Source organism: Pteronotus mesoamericanus, unplaced genomic scaffold, assembly GCF_021234165.1.
Source record: "Pteronotus mesoamericanus isolate MK-2021 breed Mesoamerican mustached bat unplaced genomic scaffold, CSHL_Meso_final contig_311, whole genome shotgun sequence".
Classification (NCBI taxonomy): domain Eukaryota; kingdom Metazoa; phylum Chordata; class Mammalia; order Chiroptera; family Mormoopidae; genus Pteronotus; species Pteronotus mesoamericanus.
The window spans coordinates 761,820-780,624 of NW_026555132.1; the positions used below are offsets into that span (position 1 = coordinate 761,820).

An 18,805-nucleotide genomic window follows, 5' to 3' on the forward strand; every position below is an offset into this window, starting at 1 on the left:
AGATCCTTCGAGTCGCTCCATTTCTTTATTAAACCCGGTATCTGCCCTTCTAGAGAACATAGTATACAGATGCGCTTGGCGAAAACGTTTTCCGCGTGCTGTCCAGCGGCCGGAGAGTTGCGGGCCTGGGAGGACGAGCCAAGCTTGTGCTCTGCGGAGCCGTCCCCCAGTGCAGGCTCCCATCCAGCTGCGTGTTTCCTCGCAGAGCCCCGGAGTGTCTGACTCACTGGAGCCGCTCGCTCGCTGAGCTGAGCCCGGCGGTGTTTGATTCCTGTGCCTTTATTTTTTTTACCCAGCATCGCAGTTGTTCACAATCACTGGGAATCTGAGTCACCGCTGCCAGTGGGAGACCTTGGGTTGCACCGGGCCTTGTGGAGCATTCTCAAGGAACCCACTCTATTGTGGGGGCCCGGCCGAAGCCGGAGAGATGGCGCGGGCGGGCGGTTACAGGGAGAGGGCGCCGCGCTGCGTGTACTCCCTTCCCGACAGCTCCTCGCGCGCCTCGCCAGCCTCTGCGGGACCGGGCTCCGTGGCCTCCCGCCCGCCAGCCCGGCCTCCGATCCAGCTCCAGCGTCAGAGAAGGGACTCGGTGGTAGCTGCGGGAGGGCCACCACCCTACCGGCACGCCTGCTACAATTTGGCTCCAGGTTTCGGCCGCGGAGAGTGTGCCCATTCCGGGGCTGGGGGCTGCGGCGGCGTGGGGTAAAAAGCCCAGGTGGACAGTGGGTTGGTGATTCCAGCGATTGGCGCGTGCAGGTCTGTACGCGGAATGTTAAAGGCAGAGATAACCCTCAGGGCATCATCCTTCACCGAGTCACACAAATCCAGCAACTGCAAAACAGAACACAAAGGAACAGGTCAGACGCTGGCTCACTCAGAGTCTGGACGCCCGCCCCTGAGCACCAGCGTATCCAGAGGCCGAATTTCTGGGACCCGGAGGATAAAGGCCTTCGATCTTGAATGACCCTCGCAAGCCTTTTTCATTCTAGAAATTCCTAACTCGGTGACACCTAATCTGGCAGAAAGCCACTTATTCCGTAAAGGGATGGGTGGGGGTGGGCTCTAAATCAGCTGGGAGCTCCAGAGCTGAGCCTGAGAGTGTTTTGATTTTCCCCATCCTCTCCCGGCTCCCGAAGCCCTCTCTCTCCCTCCTGTCCCCTCCGCAGTGCCTGGGGTGCCACCCTCTGGCGCGGGGACGCAAGTGAACTTGTAGAATGTCGGAGCAGTTGAACTGCAGACACCTGCAGGATTCTCCCTAGCAGCTTCCCCTTCCAATCCCTCTACCCACCCCACACCCCACACTGGCAGCAGGCCACCATTCCTGAAACATCTGGCAGAAGTGTGACTGCGGGGCTTTGGGGGAGGCATTCGCAACTTTGTGCATCTTCCATCTGGCTGCTGAGGGAAATTCACCACTTTCGGTTAACACCAAGGAACCCCGCTAATGCCCCCCTCTCCACCCTCAGGCCTGCCTTGTATTCTGACAACCACTGGAAGGCAGGATAAAGACATCCCAGCAGAAGGGAGGAGGAGACGCAGGCCAGTGATTTTGGAGGCACTGCACTGGGTGTATTTTATTTCATTTTCCATGGTTTCGATGCCAGTGCATTTTTTTTTAACCAGAAAGAAAAGGTTCCCAAAAATAATAGATTGCTTTTCTAAAAACTCAACAAGGTCCAACTGAGGGATGCTCTCCTTTCCAATAACCAGCTATATACACTACTCTCCCTTTTGCAAGTTTTCAGTCAGTCTTAAATTTCTTTCACTCACCAAATTACAGTTCACCCCAGGTTTCCATGGTTTACATTTATGGTTTTAAACACGTCACTTAACCAGCCACACCTTTGCCCTCATGGCAGTGTTCATCCCTGGGCAACACTAATGCTGTTAAGACCCTAGTTGCTTTGCAGCAGTCCAAAATGCAATTTCAGGTGTTCGGAGAAGGGTGGGGGGAGGGGATTCAGCCAAAAATGGGGAGGGTGGCATAGGGAAAGAGCATGAATTTTAATAGTCCAACAAGAACTCTTCCCTTCAAATGTGCTCTGTTACATCAGTAATTTCTAATGAAAACCTTCATTCTTTATGCACTGTGGTTAAGCACCATCAAATCAGTACTGAAAAGACTTTGATCATATTTGCAAGATGCACTGTGATGAACTTTCGTTGACCAAGATTTCAAAGTTTGTAATTAATACTCTTGACAAATCCCTGACTAATCTGTCAACTCTCAAAGTCTTTAACCACAAAGTTCAAAACCAAGAGATGGGTAGTCCCTATACCTTCCACATATCGTGATATTATTCAAGAGTATTTTCCTTTGGGTTTGCATCAGTAAACTCAACCAATTTCTGTCATATATTCAGCAGAGGAAATTCAGTTATTTGAATGAGTATTGTCTGGAAGAATAGGGGTTTGGTCTGTCTGGTGCCAGTCACAGAGTAAGTGTCCACAGGTAGACATTATAAGAGGCAGATTTCTATTCAGTATTTTTACAACTTTAAAACAAGAATAAAATAGACTAAATTTAAAAAGGAGGAATTTAAAAATGGCTGGTGCAGAAGAGGGTTGCCTCACGTGCACAAGTTCAGGGAGTTAACCTCTCCAATGACATTCTGAAGAGGAATGCAGTACTGATGGGAAAGACAAGATGTTGACTGCAAAGAGTTTTTCCTAAGCCAGAATTCTGGGGCTGTCTAAAATACTCCTTCTCTTGCTTTCTCTGTTTCTCACAGATGGCAATAGGAACCCCCAAACAATTAGGGTCTAGATGGAAGAGTCAGGCATCATTCCTGTTTTAACACATTTCATGCTGATCCCATGTAATCTCCTGCCTCTGACTGTGAGGATGATCATTCATCATCATCCTTTCACTTACATATTACGCACTGGGGTCCTCACTTGCATTAGGGACCATGCAGGGCGCTGGGGGCTTCATGGTATGCGCTGTGGGACTGTTTACAAATATGATCTTAATACAAAATAAAAGTAGGTAAGCTAATGTAGCACTGACCATTATACAGTTACAACATTTTCTATTACCAGGGAGTCCTTTAGGACTAACCAAAGTACTATGAAAATTTAGTTTTCTTACCAAATATACACTTCCACATAAGTATAAAAATGGGGCATATTGTAGGACCCCCACCCTGTCCTGCCAGCATGTAACCCAATTATGCTGGGCAAAGAAGTCCTCTTTACAAAGAAAATTATGGTGAAGAGCTTTTGAAAAAGCATCAACGAACGGGTGCCCTTTCAAAACAAAAGAACGTGAACAACTTATAAATTCTTGCAGAACATTTTAAAAAGGACAGACCCAAAGCAGAGATATTTGCTTACTGTATTGCTCTAAAAACAGTTAGAGCCTAAAAGTCATTGGAACTTCCCAGTGAGTGGAATTTGAATACAGTATCTACTTTAAAAGCAGAAACAACCCATACAGGACACTTTGTGGGTATGTTAGTACGTAGATTTTCAGGGGGAGATTTATAACATCATTTCGGCGCCTACCCCAACTCAGTTGCAGTAGGTTATTTCTTTTCTCCTCCTTTTGAATCTCCCTGCATTTTCCTTGTTCTGGTTGGGAGAGTAGGCCAGCCCAGGATGGGCAATGACTGAGCTTTGCAGCCTTCTAAGCAAACCCTATTTTTCCACAGTGCTTAGGTGCCCAGTGAGGTTGCAGCAACACCCCAGCTATATTCCTAGGGCTCTGTGTACAAGATGTTCCTTCGTCTTTCCATGTTCCCCACCTCTGTTCATGTAGAGTCTCACCCCAACTTAAAATGTCCCTCATTAAACCTCTTTCTTGCCTAGGCAAGAAAGATACAGTCTTTCTCCATCCTTTGCATCCAGCTGCCTGTAACTTTCCTTGGTCAATAAAATGCAGAGGAAGCGACACAGTGTGAATTCCAGAGGCTGGGCCTTCAGAAGCCTTGCAACAGTCACCTGGCTCTCCTAAAATCTTGAGACCACTTGCTGAGCAGAAGCCCAGTCCAGCCTGCGGAAAGAATAAAGGCCATGTGGAGGAGGACCAAGGGGCCTTGGCCAACAGCCAGGCCTACCTTCAAATATGTGAGTGAAATCATCATCTTGGACTGACTAGTTCTAAAATTGAGAACTAAAATGACCACAGACACAGCGTAACTGCAGAACTTGACCCTGTCCTGTTTCTAACAAGACCTGAAACCAAAGTTCCAACCTTGGATACACCACTTACAAGCAACACTTGTGAACACTACTTAATTGCTACCTCTTAAAACCCCACCCTGAATCCTGGAGCAGAAAAGATGTCTGAGCCTTGTCTCCTGTCTCCTTGCAAGCTGACTTCCAAAAGCTGGTATTATGCTCCTATGTGCATTGGGCAGTGGACCCTTGTTCGGTAACCGCAGAGTGACTCAACCTAAGACTAGCCAAAGAACTGCCCAGGTTGCCTACCCACAGAACTGCAAGAACTAAGCAACTGTCATTTATGCCACTGAGATTTAGGGTGGTATGTACATAGCAATCAGTAAGTGAAACATATGCCCTCCTTAAAATTCAAATTGGCATTCAGTAGGGCCATCATCAGCTGCACTTCTGCCACTTAATTATCTGAGGACAATTCTGTAATTACACAACTAAAGCTGCTGATAGTAAAGTGTAGCTGACTGATAGGCTTAACTGTAAGAGAGCATTTCAGTCCTAAAAGAGTAGTTTACAAAGCCATATGGGTGTCCAGATAGTGGGGTTCCTGGGAGAGAACTTGAATAGTGGGCTGGAAGTCCCCCTGCAGGTCACTACAGGCCCCGTTTCCCTAATCCAATTGAGAAGGCAAATCACTAGGACTTGCCTTACAACCAGCCATCTACCAGTCCTGCCTTGCAAACTAATGATCCACCAGTCCTTTGCATTTTTCTGACGGGCTTTAACCTCCAACAAAAACACTGAGTAAAAACAAAGTGTCAAGGATGGAAAAGAAGGCAGCAAATGTTTGCAACCAGAAATGAAGTCTTAAAAATGCTTAGGTCCTCCTGCACCATTAGCAGAGAGACACAGAGGGAGCCTGGTCAGGCCCAACCATAGTCAGAATGGACTGACACGTCTTTGTCACTTAACTTCACTGGAGCTGCAGTGTTTCCCAACTCCCAGAGATTTCTTAAGCGAGGGTGCAAGGGTGGCCAAAAGGGGTTCATCTCCAAGGCCTTCGGTCTGGAAGCTGTAGAATGTGGGTACTCCTTAGAAATGGTTGGGAGAGTGGACTGAGGTATTGATAATTATGTAAAGGTCACACTTGCAGCTGCCAAAGGCAGCAAAACAAAGGGCTGCCAACTCATTTTCCCTAAAATACCACCATCAAGGCTTTAAAAGGTTTCCTAGAAACTCATGAGCAGTACGTTCCAATGTGAATCTGTCCATTAACACAGAAACTTGCGGGCTGAGTGTGACAGGATGTGGAATCAAGCATCTACGTGGATGAGGGACTTGCCACTTCTCTCCAAGTTGGATATTCTTACTACTCTGCGGTGCAAAGGTATTTCTCACTTAAACAGCTTTGAAGAGAGCCCTCCTTGAAGAAGGTACTTGCATCGACACATATGCCCTAGACTGAGTTGGAGGACTCCCCTTGTGACGTGATGGCAGCCTGAAAGTGACAAGCGGGAAATAAGTACAAATATTTTTCATTTGATGACCTCACCCCCCTTATAGGTCTGAAATGTCTCATAATGATTGTGTGTGTGAATACCACTTTCTCCAGGTAGTTGCTGAAAGTATTAAGGAAAAGGACTACCAGTATACATCCCTCAGCCATGCAGTTAACGTATCTCATCAAGAGAAAGATCAATTTACTTCTGTTGTGTCTTTACCATCCATGGAGAAGGCATCCTCAGTTTCTCTGCTCTGTTGTTTTTATACCAGAATCTGGTCTCCACTCCCTTCCAGATCTTCACCAGATTGTTTAGATTCTTGCCTCACCAGATTACCTTCCTCCAGTATTGTTTTGATCTGCTCATTCTTCTTTCCCAAAGCCCAGAATCTCTTCCATTTGCTTCTCAGGTTAAACCAAAATCATTGACTTGAAACTTGTCCTTCCCTGGCACTTGATTGACTGAACATCCATCAGTGGTTCCTCCTCATCCGCCACTCACTCACGCATTGGCTGCTCTTTCCACTTGGGCCAAAGAAATGTATCTTGCCTTCACTTGACACTCTTGGGACCTTTCATTGAATTGCCACATTATTTGCCACTCTCTTTCACTTAACACACTGTACCTGAATTACATCTCTTTCGGTGCTTGGTTACAGATTTACCGCCTTCCTAAAGCCATTCTAAAATAGCATTCCCTGAAAGAATATGGACAGGTCATCGAACCTTGCTGACCCCCGGTTCCTTCATCTGTAAAAAGGGGGTTTTATTGCTCTCTTAGGATTTTTTGTGAATTAAATTAAATTATAAATATGTAACAATATATTTATATGATAATAATAATAATAATAAAGCATTTCGTACCACTGACCGTGTCCCAGAGTAGATACTAGATACTAATTTCATTTGCTTTTCTATCACCTTTATTTTTCCTAAACACCTAGTTCTTATCTATATATCTATATATGACTTTTATATTTATATAAATGTGTATGTGTGTGTGTGTATTTTTCTTTTCAAAAATTTCCATTTGGCTTTTTTATAGTTTCAATTTCTTTGCTGAGACTTCCCATTTTTTATTTCAAGCATGTTCATATTTGCTAACTGAAGTGTATTTATGATGGCTGCTTTAAAATCACCAAATAAGTCTAACATTATTGTCATCTAAATGTTGGCATCTATTGATTGTCCTTTTTAATTCAGTTTGAGACCTTCCTCGTTCTTGGTATGATGACTAGTGTTCAACTGAAACCTGGTCATTTAGGGTATTATGTTGTGAGACTCTAGTTCTTGTTTAAATTTTTCTTAACTGACCTCCAGTGCTGTGGCAATGTCAGGGAGTAAAAGAATGTATCTTCCTGGGTGTTTATTAAAATCTCTTCCCACCCATCACCTTTTTTGTGATTGATACTTTTTTGGTACCAATCACAATAGCTGGTTAGTGCACAGAAAGAGAAACTTTACCAAACCAAACAACAAATAAACTTGCTAAAATATCTTGAGTACACACATTTTTCAGAAGGAGTCTCTGCAGCCAACCTTTAATTTCTAAGGGATAGTTAGATATTGGTGGACTAGTCATGTAATTTCCTGCCCAGTGTTTTCCAAAGGACTTGATGTTGAATTAACAAGGTAATGAGCCAGAAACTTTAAAAGAAGAGGAAACTTAAAACAACTGACACATAGTTTTTCAGAGATGTGATGGGGGACTAAGAAAGCAATTGTTGAAATAAGGTTTCCATGTTCCTTGTGGTTGTCACGCATGGCCTTCACTGCTGCTGTGACATATTAACAGATTCCTCCAGGTGCCTCTGGCCACCCCTGCCTACCTCTGCCTCCCCCCATTACTCCATGCTCAGGCTGGCCAACCCTAGTCCCCAGTGGGCATTTATTTCAGAGGTTGGTCCCCAGCCTCTGCTGAGGATCCACCTCTCCCGTGCAGTGTCTGTGTGCTCCCCATACCGCATCCCGCATGGCTGGGCAGTGAGGTACAGGAGGAACCACTGCACTGTCTGGACTGGCCACCAGCTTTCATCTCCAGCACCTTCATCACAGTGACATGAAACAACACATGGCCCTTTACAGACGTCCCCCAGGCTTTCCGTGCTCTGCTCCCTGCTGCCTGCCACTGCCGTTCGCTGCACGGCTACTGTGTGCTGGGTGACAGAGGAGGTCTTTACTGCCTCATTCAGCCTTCACAACTCTGTCACGTGTCACCCCATTTTACAGATGAAAAAGTCAAGTCTGAAAGAATTTGGGACTTTTCTCCAAGTCATATACCTTGTAAGTGCCATAACCAGGATTTTACTCCAGAACTTTGCGCTCCCACAGCCCTGTCAACCTACCCCGCCTCCATCGACCCCTGGGTGTCTCACTCACTGCTTCCATCTCTGAACGGTACAGGGTGTTGCACTGAAGAGATGCCACTGCCACTGTGGCAAACGTAGGCTGCTGATGTCCTCCCTGGGTTGGGATGGATGTTCCGTGTGTGCGCCTGCTGTGGACAATGTGGGTCTGCCCAGCCACACAGATTCTCCAAGAGGAGGAGGGCAGTAATGGGGGCCTGAGGGCCTCTAGGGTGTCACCACTGGAGGAAGGTGCCAAGGACATCGCTTCAGAGCCAGCTGCCATGATGTGGAAAAGCTGGCCTGGTGGTCTGGATGCTCTTCCTGAGAAGAGTAAGGCTTCACTTCTCCAGAAAATCCGCCTGCTAAGGAGGATCAGATAGGAGGATATTCCAGAGAAGACAGTCTCCTCCTGTAGATGGAAGGTCACTCTCTCTGCTTCAAGATTCCTCTTCAAGAAATGGATGAGCTCACCTGCATTCGTCTGCAGGCCTCTCTGCTCCTCCAGGGCACACCCTAAGTCACCAAACACAATTCACAGCCCTTCCAAAGGGCAGCATGCTGACTGTCAAATTGTGCTCAGTGACAAGAGCCGCAATCCAATAATTTACCTGCAGCTATTACCACTTCTTGTGAAGACTCTCAAAGTCACTGGATGCACAGAGGCCTTGGTCTCCTCTCCCACCTATCACCTCTCCTGAAGAACTGCCTACACACATTTTCTAAGGGGTCAGAATGGTGGGCCTATAACAGTTAATTTGCCACCTAAGCGCAAATGCCTAGCTAGTGGGCAACATAAAGAACATACTAGAAACACTCCCATGAGGCACAATCACCCTCTGTGTGCTGCTATTCTAGCTCTCAGTTTCCCCACCAACCACCGAAGAGCAGAGCTCTGTTCCTGGTTTTGCTGAGCACTGGCCAGCTCCCCAAGGCAGGGCCAGAGCATAGCTTTTTGAGCCTCCCAGTCCCAAGAACACAGACACTCTCATGGTTTCTACCAAGTTTCATTAGCATGCAATGAAATTCCACGGTTCCATTAAATAATCAGGACTCCAGCTTAGTATTTTCCCTTAATTGATGTGTTACATTTTATCTTTACTAGTTCTTCAGCTGATAGAAATATTTAGCGTAATCTGAAATGCTAGAATGGAGAAATTTCCCTCTTCAACAAACAACAAAAGCACCTTAATGTAGCCTAACTAAAGAGTTTATTTTTAGGACGAATTTACCTTCAAAATATTCTTCCTTTTGCCATGTTTTTCAAAGAAATAGCACACAATTCTGTTGTTTGCCAAGTATTACTAAAAATGCCCATTTCAGTGAAGGAATGGGCCCTTGAACCCTGTTGTGTGACTTCTAAGGCATAATACCTTCCTTCTCTCTAAAATGTAAGAATTGAGTTTGATGAATGAGTGTTTATAAATATTAGTATTATTGTGTGTTCTTCAGTTAGTAATGAAAATAATTTCTTTAAAAGACTTGCATTTTCCATTACTGTCTGCTTAATCATCATCACCTAAAACAAGAATGCTGACACAGAGGCATCCACGTTAACCACTTAATAAGAACTTCTGACATTTATTCAAACTGCTACTGATTCATAAGAGGAAAAGTTTAAAAAGAAGACGAGTGCATGTAGCCTTCCCTTTAGAATACAGGAAACCATATAAAAGTATTGGCAATGGAATTAAAGTAACCACAATGCCGCTCTTGGTAGCATTTTCTACAGACAAAGACATTTACATGAAACGAGAAAGAATATGAAATTAGGTGGTTGTAATAAAGCTTCACTATTAGCTTCACACCCTTCCATATAAAAGAATATGGTATTTTCATCAACCGATAGTTCAGCCTTGTAAGTACAGACTCAAAGAAATGTGAACATACCCAAGAAGGGATCATTTTCAGTCAGAAAACTTTTTTTCAAGAAGCAGAAGCTCCATCAACTGCCAGAACTAATTATACATTAGAAGTCCAAAGTTATTATGGAGAAATTCTGTGTCAGTTGGTCCTGAAACTTAATTTCAAGAACCCAAATGATTTCAAAAGCAATATGGGAGAACTTCTAGTTAGGATGTAGAAAGATTCAGGAGAACTTTGCTCCCATGGTAACAACCAGAGATGAACTCAGAGATAAATCAAAAATTTCTGAGACTCTAGTCCAACCTCCACCCAGCTCAAGTGCTGAGAGGATCAAAAATGCAAAATAGGAATGGGGGTGGGACTGGGCTAAGCCTGTGAACTCAGTCTAAGTAAAGCAGCCCCTGCTCAACTTGACTGTAGGGGGAACATTCAGCCCCTCACCCTAACCATAAGACAAAAGAGAGGGAAATAAAAGGAAATTTGTGTAGGCTGTATTTTTTATCCCTGGTTGGGGCACATATGGGACGCAACCAAATAGATAGTTCTCTCTCACACTGATGTTTCTCTCAATCAATCTTTACCTCCCTAAAATCAATAAACATAGCCTCAGGTGAGGATTAAAAAAATTTAAAAGAACAAAAAATACTTTATACACAATGTTGAGTACAATAAAAGTTACAAGGGCTACAAAGAAGCAGGAAAATGTCACCCAAGACCTAGACAAAGCACAAATACCATAGGATATTTCATGAGATAAATATAACTGCTAAAAAAAGACCACCAGGAAAATTCTAGAACTACAAAATAGAATATTTGAGATAAAAGTTCACTGATGGGTTTAATAGCAGAAAGAACTCTGTAGAACAAAGATCAGTAAGCTTAAAAACAGATCAGTAGAGATTATTCTAAGTGGGGCAGAGAGAAAAGAGAAAAAAATATGAGGACGGCATCAGGCCCTGTGTGATTATATTAGCAACCTCACACATGTGGTTGGAATTCTGCAGGTCAAAGAGTGAAAGATAAGATTCTAGAGGATGTAATGGCTGAAATTCTTCCAAATTTGATATAAAACATCCTCCATATATATTCAAGGAAACTGAATTGGTAAACTGTACTTCATCAAAATTAAGAACTTTTCCTCTGTAAAAGACTAAGACAAAAGGATGAGAGAACACGCTGTAGCCCAGGGGGAAATATTTGCAAACTATGTATCTGACAAAGGACTAGTATCTAAAATATATAAAGAACTCTCAAAATGCAACAATTCAAAAAAAAAACAAAACAAAAAAACCCCTCCCTGGCTGGTGTGGCTCAGTTGGTTGGAGCATTGTCCCGTAGACAGAAAGTTCATGGGTTCAATTCCCAGTTAGGGCACATACCCAGGTTGCTGGTTCAATACCAGGTTGGGGGCGTGTATGAGAAGACAGCCAATCAATCGATGTTTTTCTCTCTCTTTCTAAAAAAGCAATGTAAAAAATGCCCTTGGATGAGAGGGAAAAAAATCCAAAAAAAATCCAATTAGAACATGGACAAAAAGGCATGAATAGGCTTAGCAAGAGGACATACAGATACATAAACACATTAAAAAAATAAAGTTCAACATCATTAGCCATCTGGGAAATCCAAACAAAAATCACAATGAAATATGACTACATACCTATGGAGTTACCTAAAATAGAAAAATAGTGACACCACTAAATGCTGGTGAAGATGTGAATATCTCTCCTACAGTGCTGATAGAGTGAAGATTTTACTCTGAAAAATAGCCCATTTCTTTAAAAAGATCAACATGCACCCACTGTCCAGCCCAGCAGTGGTATTACTGGCCATTCACTCCAGAGAAATTAAAACCTATATTGATAACAAAGCCTGCACATGAATGTTTACAAGAGCTTTATTCCTAATAATCAAAAACTGGAAGAAAACCAGGTGTCTTTCAATGAGTGAATGGCTAAACAAACTGTGGTACATCTATACCATGGAATAATACTCAGCAATGAAAAAGAAACAGCCCATTTACCGATGGAGGAACCCAGATAAATCTCCAGAAGTTATGCTAAGTGGAAAATGCCAATCCCTAATGGTTGCACATTATGCAATCTCCTTTATATAAGATTCTTGAAATGACAAAATTATAGAAATGGAAAACAGAGTAGTGGTTGCTAAGGATTAAAGGGGAGGTGGGGGAGGGAAAGACTGTGGCTATAAAACAGCCATGTGAGGAACCCTGTGGTAATGAAGAAGCTCTGCATCTGCACTGTATCCTTGAGGAAATCCTGGGTGTGACACTGCGCTACAGCTCTGCAGATGCTACCACTGGGGAAACTAGTATTGTTTCTTACAAGCACGTGAATCTGTGCTTCTCTCAAAAGGAAAAGGGTGACTTACCATCAGAGAAAAGAAAAGCAGCTGCAAACACATTTTGTTTTATAAAAAAAATCAATTTCTAGCTAGAATATTAATTTCTACTTAAATGGATAGAGTAGGGATCATTTCTGTTTCTAGTTCAGTAATTCATTTAAATTTTATTAGGGGATCATGCTAAAATCCACCTTGTCCTTAACTTGTGACTGGAGTCTACTCTGTCTGCTTGAACACAGCTGAATTCCATCACCTGAAAGTTCTTTTTTTATACAACACAGCTACTCTTAGCAACAAATCTCACCATTGGGAAATTTTCACCGTGCACCTGGAGACACGGGATGAACCCACAACTCTGGCGGAAAAGGATTCCCAGGATGGAGCAGCTGCCCAAAGAAATCAGAGGCTAGAGCTCAGGAAAAAGCAGGCACTTTCTCCTGAGGTCGTAACAAGTTACCCTTGAATGAAGGAAACAGAATGACCCCCGTGCTCTCCCCAGATACACAAAGCTGCACTGTGCAGCACAGCCTGAGGGTCAGCCAGGTGGCCGCCCCTCGGAAACCAGCACTGCAGGGGTGCTGACCTTAGGTTCTCTTTTACTGACCAAACTGAAGAAACCGAGTCCCACTTGTGTTTTCTTAACCTCACTTGAATGCCCTGCATTTTTAGGTTCAACAGTGTATTTTATGCTTCTGAGAGCAGGCTTGGGCCAGGGAAGAAGGGGAGGGGAAGGGGAAGAAAGCCCCCCTTTCCTAAGGGCAGCAATCTGTCTGTACTGATATTGCCCTGTCTCTCTTGGGGGTGCGTGGCTCAGGGAAGAGAAGGTGGAGCAGGATACACTCATATTCTAGTTGGTCCCTGCCGTCTCCTAGAGCTGAACCAGGGGTCCTACAGAAGTGAAAGCAGGCTAAAGCCAGTTCTGGGGATGCTTTCAAATAAAGATTGTAAAATTTGACTCAGTTGTGTTCCCTGTGTGATCAGTCCATTGTGATGTCATTTCAGTAACACTCCAGGCCTCCTTGACCCCGCAGGAGATTCCCATCCTGGTGGGAGGGGAGCCTGTGCTTACACCTCACACCAGTGTCCCCACTCAGCCTGGAGGACACGGCCAAGTTCTCACAACCTCCCCTCTTGATTGTCGCCAAGTCTGGTGGGCCTACTGGGTGGATGGGATGGGGGTGGGGAGCCAGATATCTTTCTCCAATTCCTTACAAAGAAAAGCAAGATTCTGTGGGTACTAGGTGAGGCCAAGGGACCGAGAAACCTGACCTCCCCTTCCCAATCCAGTGAGTATTTTCAACATCCTGTGCCTAAAACCTCAATTCATGTTGCCTTTGATTCCAGCAACTGAACATCTGTTAAACTGCCCTGATCCAGGTGGTTTGGGGTAAGGGAAATAGAAGGTTGGGAAATCTGAGTGTCCATTAAAAAGAAACGTTTCCTGCAATGTGGAAAACAGCCATGGCTGCCTTTGCAGGAAGTGAAGGGCATGTGTACTGTTTCAAGACCTCCTGAGTACAGGTATGGGGTACACATTCATAAAGTTAAGATTTGCGGAGAACTGCTCACATCCCAGCACCATCTTGCCGTCTTGGAACTCTCCCCTACACTTTTCCTCTGTGAAGTTTCCTCCACCCCAAGCCTTTATGCCACAAAGCAACGACTGCATTTGTTTTCTACACTTAGTTCAAAACAGTAAATGAGTGTAATCTATCCTCTAAATTTGAGGAAGCCAAGTACCGTGCTGGCTTTTGGGGTCTGTGCATTCCTACTGTAAGCCACATTTCCTAAAAATAAATTGCTGTGTCAGTGGCTCTTTCTGCTCAGAACTACTTGCACGACCCATCCATCAACAGACTTGAACGTTTTCCCCTCAATGATGCCGCCATTTGATTGACTGCACTGACACTAAAACCCAAACAGCGGTTCTTTTAGATTTGAGCAGATACAGCCTAAGTGCCAAGGTCCCTTGCCATCAACAGGTTCCCACAGCTTCCTTGCTGCAGCTGGGTCATGAGCAGCTCCGATTCAGGGAGAAAAGGTACGGCTCCCTTCAGTGGGGCAGACCTGGCTACTAGGTGGTGGGTCCGCTCCTGCAGCCTTTTGCCTGCAAGGGTGCAAGCAGAACTCGGGCTGTGCCGGTAAACCCGGGCGTCACAGAAACATGAAGAGTCTTGGAGGCGTGGGCGGCGGGACTGTTACTCAGAGGGCTGTTCCAGGAGCACCAGTCACCTGCTGTTCCAACAGGAACAGAGAACTCAGCAGAAAAATTGCCAGGTCATGATACAAACAGGACACCGAAGCAACGTTTGCATGAATGGGTAACAGGTATGGGTATAAAGTGATCAAGTATCGGGGGGATGTCAAGATTGCTTGGACATGGCCATGATCTGTATTTATTTTCTGTCCTCCTAAATGAGTTTTTCATTTTTAACAGTGTTACTCCTAGAGGCAACTGCCCATGACCTGTGGGTGGGGGAGCCCAGTGCCCTAGCCGCTGCTGGGCTGTGCAGCCCTCCCTCACCTCCCTCCAGGTTCTTTATAAACTGCCGTAGCACGTGGTTCCACTATTTGGGTTCTGGGCAGGAAGTAGAACCTGATTCAACATTTTGCTAAGTATTATTTTCACCACACTGAATAGGGTCTTTTTTGATCTGCAACCCACAGCTGGGCTGTGGTTCTCTCAACACATAGACTGAAAAGCATCCTCCTGTGTTGATTTCTTAGTATGAGCTGACCACACACGTCCACGTGTATTTGTTTCTTCTCCCTGTGTTGCTGAGAGCTGCCGTTCCAAGGGTGGTGGGCACTGACGGAGCCAAACAGCTGTGCCTGGGAGTTCAGGGAGCAGACACTCCAATGAGAAAAATGAGGCTACTCTCTCTAAAACTTAAGTTTACTTTAAGGGCTGGTATAAAGTACAGTAGAGAACTCAAGGCCAAATATTCACTTGCATTAAAACACACCATTTTAAGAGGCTGAAATTTTTGTTTAGTTTTCTTTTGTCTTTTTTTAAGCAAAATGTAATTGGTTTTAGTGGAGGTACACAATTATTAACTGTTAGGTTATTTTGAAAGGCTTTCCTCCTTAAAATGAGCCTGAACTGATTGCTACTCCTTAATGCTGATAATTATCTAAAGCCAAATAAATACAAATGTCTAGGCTAATGAAGACTGGAATAGGATAATGCCTGGATACTGAATTTTTCAAGAACAAAGAACACAGTTGTTCTACGCGTACCCTGCAAAAGTCTTAATGGGAAGGGAATGGAAACATTTTACTTGTGGGCCTTGTTATGACGGAGCCGTGGGGGACACTGCCACTAGGCTGCCCTTGAGCCGAGGTCCTAAAATGAAGGTGGAGTCAGCTCACCCAACAGTTCAGAAGAACACGAGACCACAGGTGAACCAGAGCCCAGAAGCTTCATCTTCACCACTCACTAAATCAGCGGCTTCCCACTCAACAACGTGGGCTAACAGTGACGCACACTCAAGGTCGTTTGTGGCGATTACACAAGGTAATCAGTGTGGACCGGCTCTGTCAACACTGAATTTCAGACAAAAGGAAAGAGTGAGTTATCGCAGCCAAGAACGCTTGTGGGGGATTGGCTTGGATTTTAAAAAGAAAACAAAATCCAGCTCAACTCCCCTCTTGTGGGCTGCAGTTGAACCCCTGAGTGTTCATGCGGCTTTCTGGACACATGGGAGGATTTGCCCTCAGTGGGACGTCAGGTGGGCCTCTGTGAAGCCTCGGAACCCAGGCCTTCAGTGCTCTGGTGCCCCATGCAGAGGAGTGGGGCTGCAAATGGATGGTCCCTCCTGCTTGAACCACCTCCATCTGCAATTAGGAGTTTTGGTTTCTAGGCTCAGCTGGAATCCTGGGCAGTTCTACAACTTCCCTGTTTCTTAGTTTTCCTCATGGAGATTACTCAGTCTTACTTCCCTGAAGGTCTTTATGAAAATGAAATGCGATTTTTTTTAAGTGTAAATACCTATGTTGCTAATTATCATTAGACATTACTCCTGGGTGTTCTGAAACATTTTATTATCTAGAATTAATCCAGGTTGATTGCTATTCCTTGATTCTGATTTTTAGTCCTTGATTTTTTAAATAATATTTTTATTTTGGAAAAGTTTTAGATTTACAAAAGAGTTCCAACAGAGAGTCCCCTTTGCCCTTCTCTCAGTTTCTCCTAATGTTAACATTTTACATAACTATGGTCTATTGTAAAACTGAAGAGCACTATACTGGTCCATTTGAGTTAATTAACTGTAGACTTTATTCAGATTTTCCCCATTTATCAAATAATGTCCTTTTCCTGTTCTAGGACTCAAACCAGGACACCATATTGCATTTAGTCCTCATGTCTCCTTGGTCTCAACTGGTTTGTGATGGTCTCTCAGTCTCTCCTTATCTTTCATTCGTTGACATTATGAGGCCAAATACTGTGTAGAGTCCTATCCATCATTTGGTTTTGTCTGACAGTTTTTCTTGTGCTTGGTTTGGGCTAGTGAAGTGCTCTTCTCATCCTATCATATCAGATCAGTAAGACTTATTACTGATGATAGTAACCTTAACCACTTGGTTAAGGTGGGACCTGCCAGGATTTTCCACTGCAAAGTAACTATTAAGTAACTATTTCCCTTCCCATTCCTTATTATTTAAAAGAAAAGAAAGTTACTCGGTCCAACCCACACTCAAGGGAAGGGGAGCTACACTTGACCTCCTGAAAGGTGGAGTATCTACATATATTATTTGGAATTCTTTTGTAAGGAAGGCTCATCTCTTTTACCCCACTTATTTGCCTGTTTAATCATTTATTTATATCATTATGGACTTGTGTTTAATTATTTTATACTTTGGGTTATAATCCAATACTACAGTATTTATTTTGTTGCTCAAACTGTTCCAGCTTTGGACTAGAGCTCCATCAGCTCCCTCCAGGTCCCTGTGATGTGGCCCCGTAACTGCATCTTTTGTTTGCTGTTTTTGTTTTTGTTTTGAGCACTTTCTGATTTCCTGGCTCTAGAAGATGTCCCAGCCCTTGAATCAGCCATTTCTCCAAGGCCCCTGGTTCCTTTTGCTGGAAAATGGTATGAGAAACCAAGAACTGGGCACTGGGTGTGCTTGTTATTACTGGCTGATGCATACTTTTTATCCAAATAAAATAAGTGAACATATTTCACATCAGAGAGATAATGGGCTTTAACTGGCTGTGTTACCTTGGTAACTTATTCTGTCACACTGGGTCTTAGTTTCCTCATCTGTGCGTAAGGATAATAAAAATCACTCAAAAAGGCTGCTATAGGGTCAAGGGGGATTACAGTGAAGGCACTTTCTGTTTTTGATACTAGAGGGCTGTGTTTTTCAAAATTCCTCTAAAACATCAGTGATCTGACAAAACAACAATGTCAAAAGTTACAGGAAAATGGGAACCAAGACAAATAAACAAGAAAATTGCTTTTGCCCTGAAGGCATTTACCATTTCCAGCAAATCTGAATTTTTACTTTGACAGCCTCATAGTGGTTGGGGTGAGGGAGGGAGTGAAGAGAGTCAAAATCAGGGCCAGCACCAGGCAAGAAATTTAATAGACAATAAATTGAATGCCAAAGAGCTATAACTGTGGGGGAGGATAAAGAAATTAGTGGCCTTCTTTGAACCCTCTGAGTCTTCCAGGAAACCTCAAGCCTTGCATTTGGTTAAGGTGGATCTCAAACTGAGAGTACTTTCAAATACCTTACCAGGAAAAGAAGAAAGTACCTTCAATTCGACCTTCATATAAATCTTACAATCATTTTTCAATAACTGACTAGAACACATTAAAAGATAATTAGACACACAGCAGAAGCAACAGACAAAATAGGTCTGTAAAGACTTAAAATATTGGGATTATTGGCTACAGACTATAAAACAACTATGCTTCAATGCATGAAGAAGTAAAACACAAAACTGACTCTATGTTTGGGGGACAAAAAACTAAAAAGTGTAATGGATGATAAAAAATATTTAAAAAAATAGAAATTGTAACAACTGGGAATAAAAATTCAAGGGACAAGTTAACCAGTACATTAGATGCACCTAAAGAAAGGATCAATAAATTGAAGCATTATCACGTGAAAGCATCCAGATCAGTGTTAGCAAGATTGATCACCCCCATCCCTTTGTGTTCTTTCTATTTAGCTCCTCCATTTGACTGAGGGTCCCAGACATTTTTCGTGAAGAGAAACTGCTAATAATATTTCTGAAACCCAAGATTCCTGCAAAGGAGTGTGCTAAAAGTCGGAGAGAAGCCATTGTGTCCGCTCCACCATCCTCCCGCCTTGGGAGCTGTAAGAGAGCACATAGCTGGCAGCCCAAGGGTCTGCAGAAGAAGGCCTTGAGGTATCCCATAGACCCAAGCAACGCAGGTCTAGCCCCACAGACACAGCTTGTTCCCAAGTGGCTGGCTGCTCCCTGCTTACCTCTGAGGCTGCTATTAAGGACCCAGTAAGCGAGACGTGCAGAAAGCAGGTTGCACTATAAGAATATAAAAGCACTTCAATGCCTATGTGAAAGTTGTTTTTTTACTGGGCATTCAGCTTTTTTTTTTTTTTTTTAGTATTAAAAATTATT

The 18,805-nt window shown here is 43.8% G+C and overlaps 1 protein-coding gene across 1 annotated transcript in view; it reads right to left on the reverse strand.

The window, feature by feature from the left end:
* Positions 1-630: 630 nt before the first annotated feature.
* Positions 631-18,805, reverse strand: part of ACOXL (acyl-CoA oxidase like) — a 264,136-nt gene continuing 245,961 nt past the window's right edge. The window contains 1 exon segment of the mRNA XM_054575576.1: positions 631-831. Within this exon segment, the coding sequence (XP_054431551.1) occupies positions 631-831 (201 nt within the window).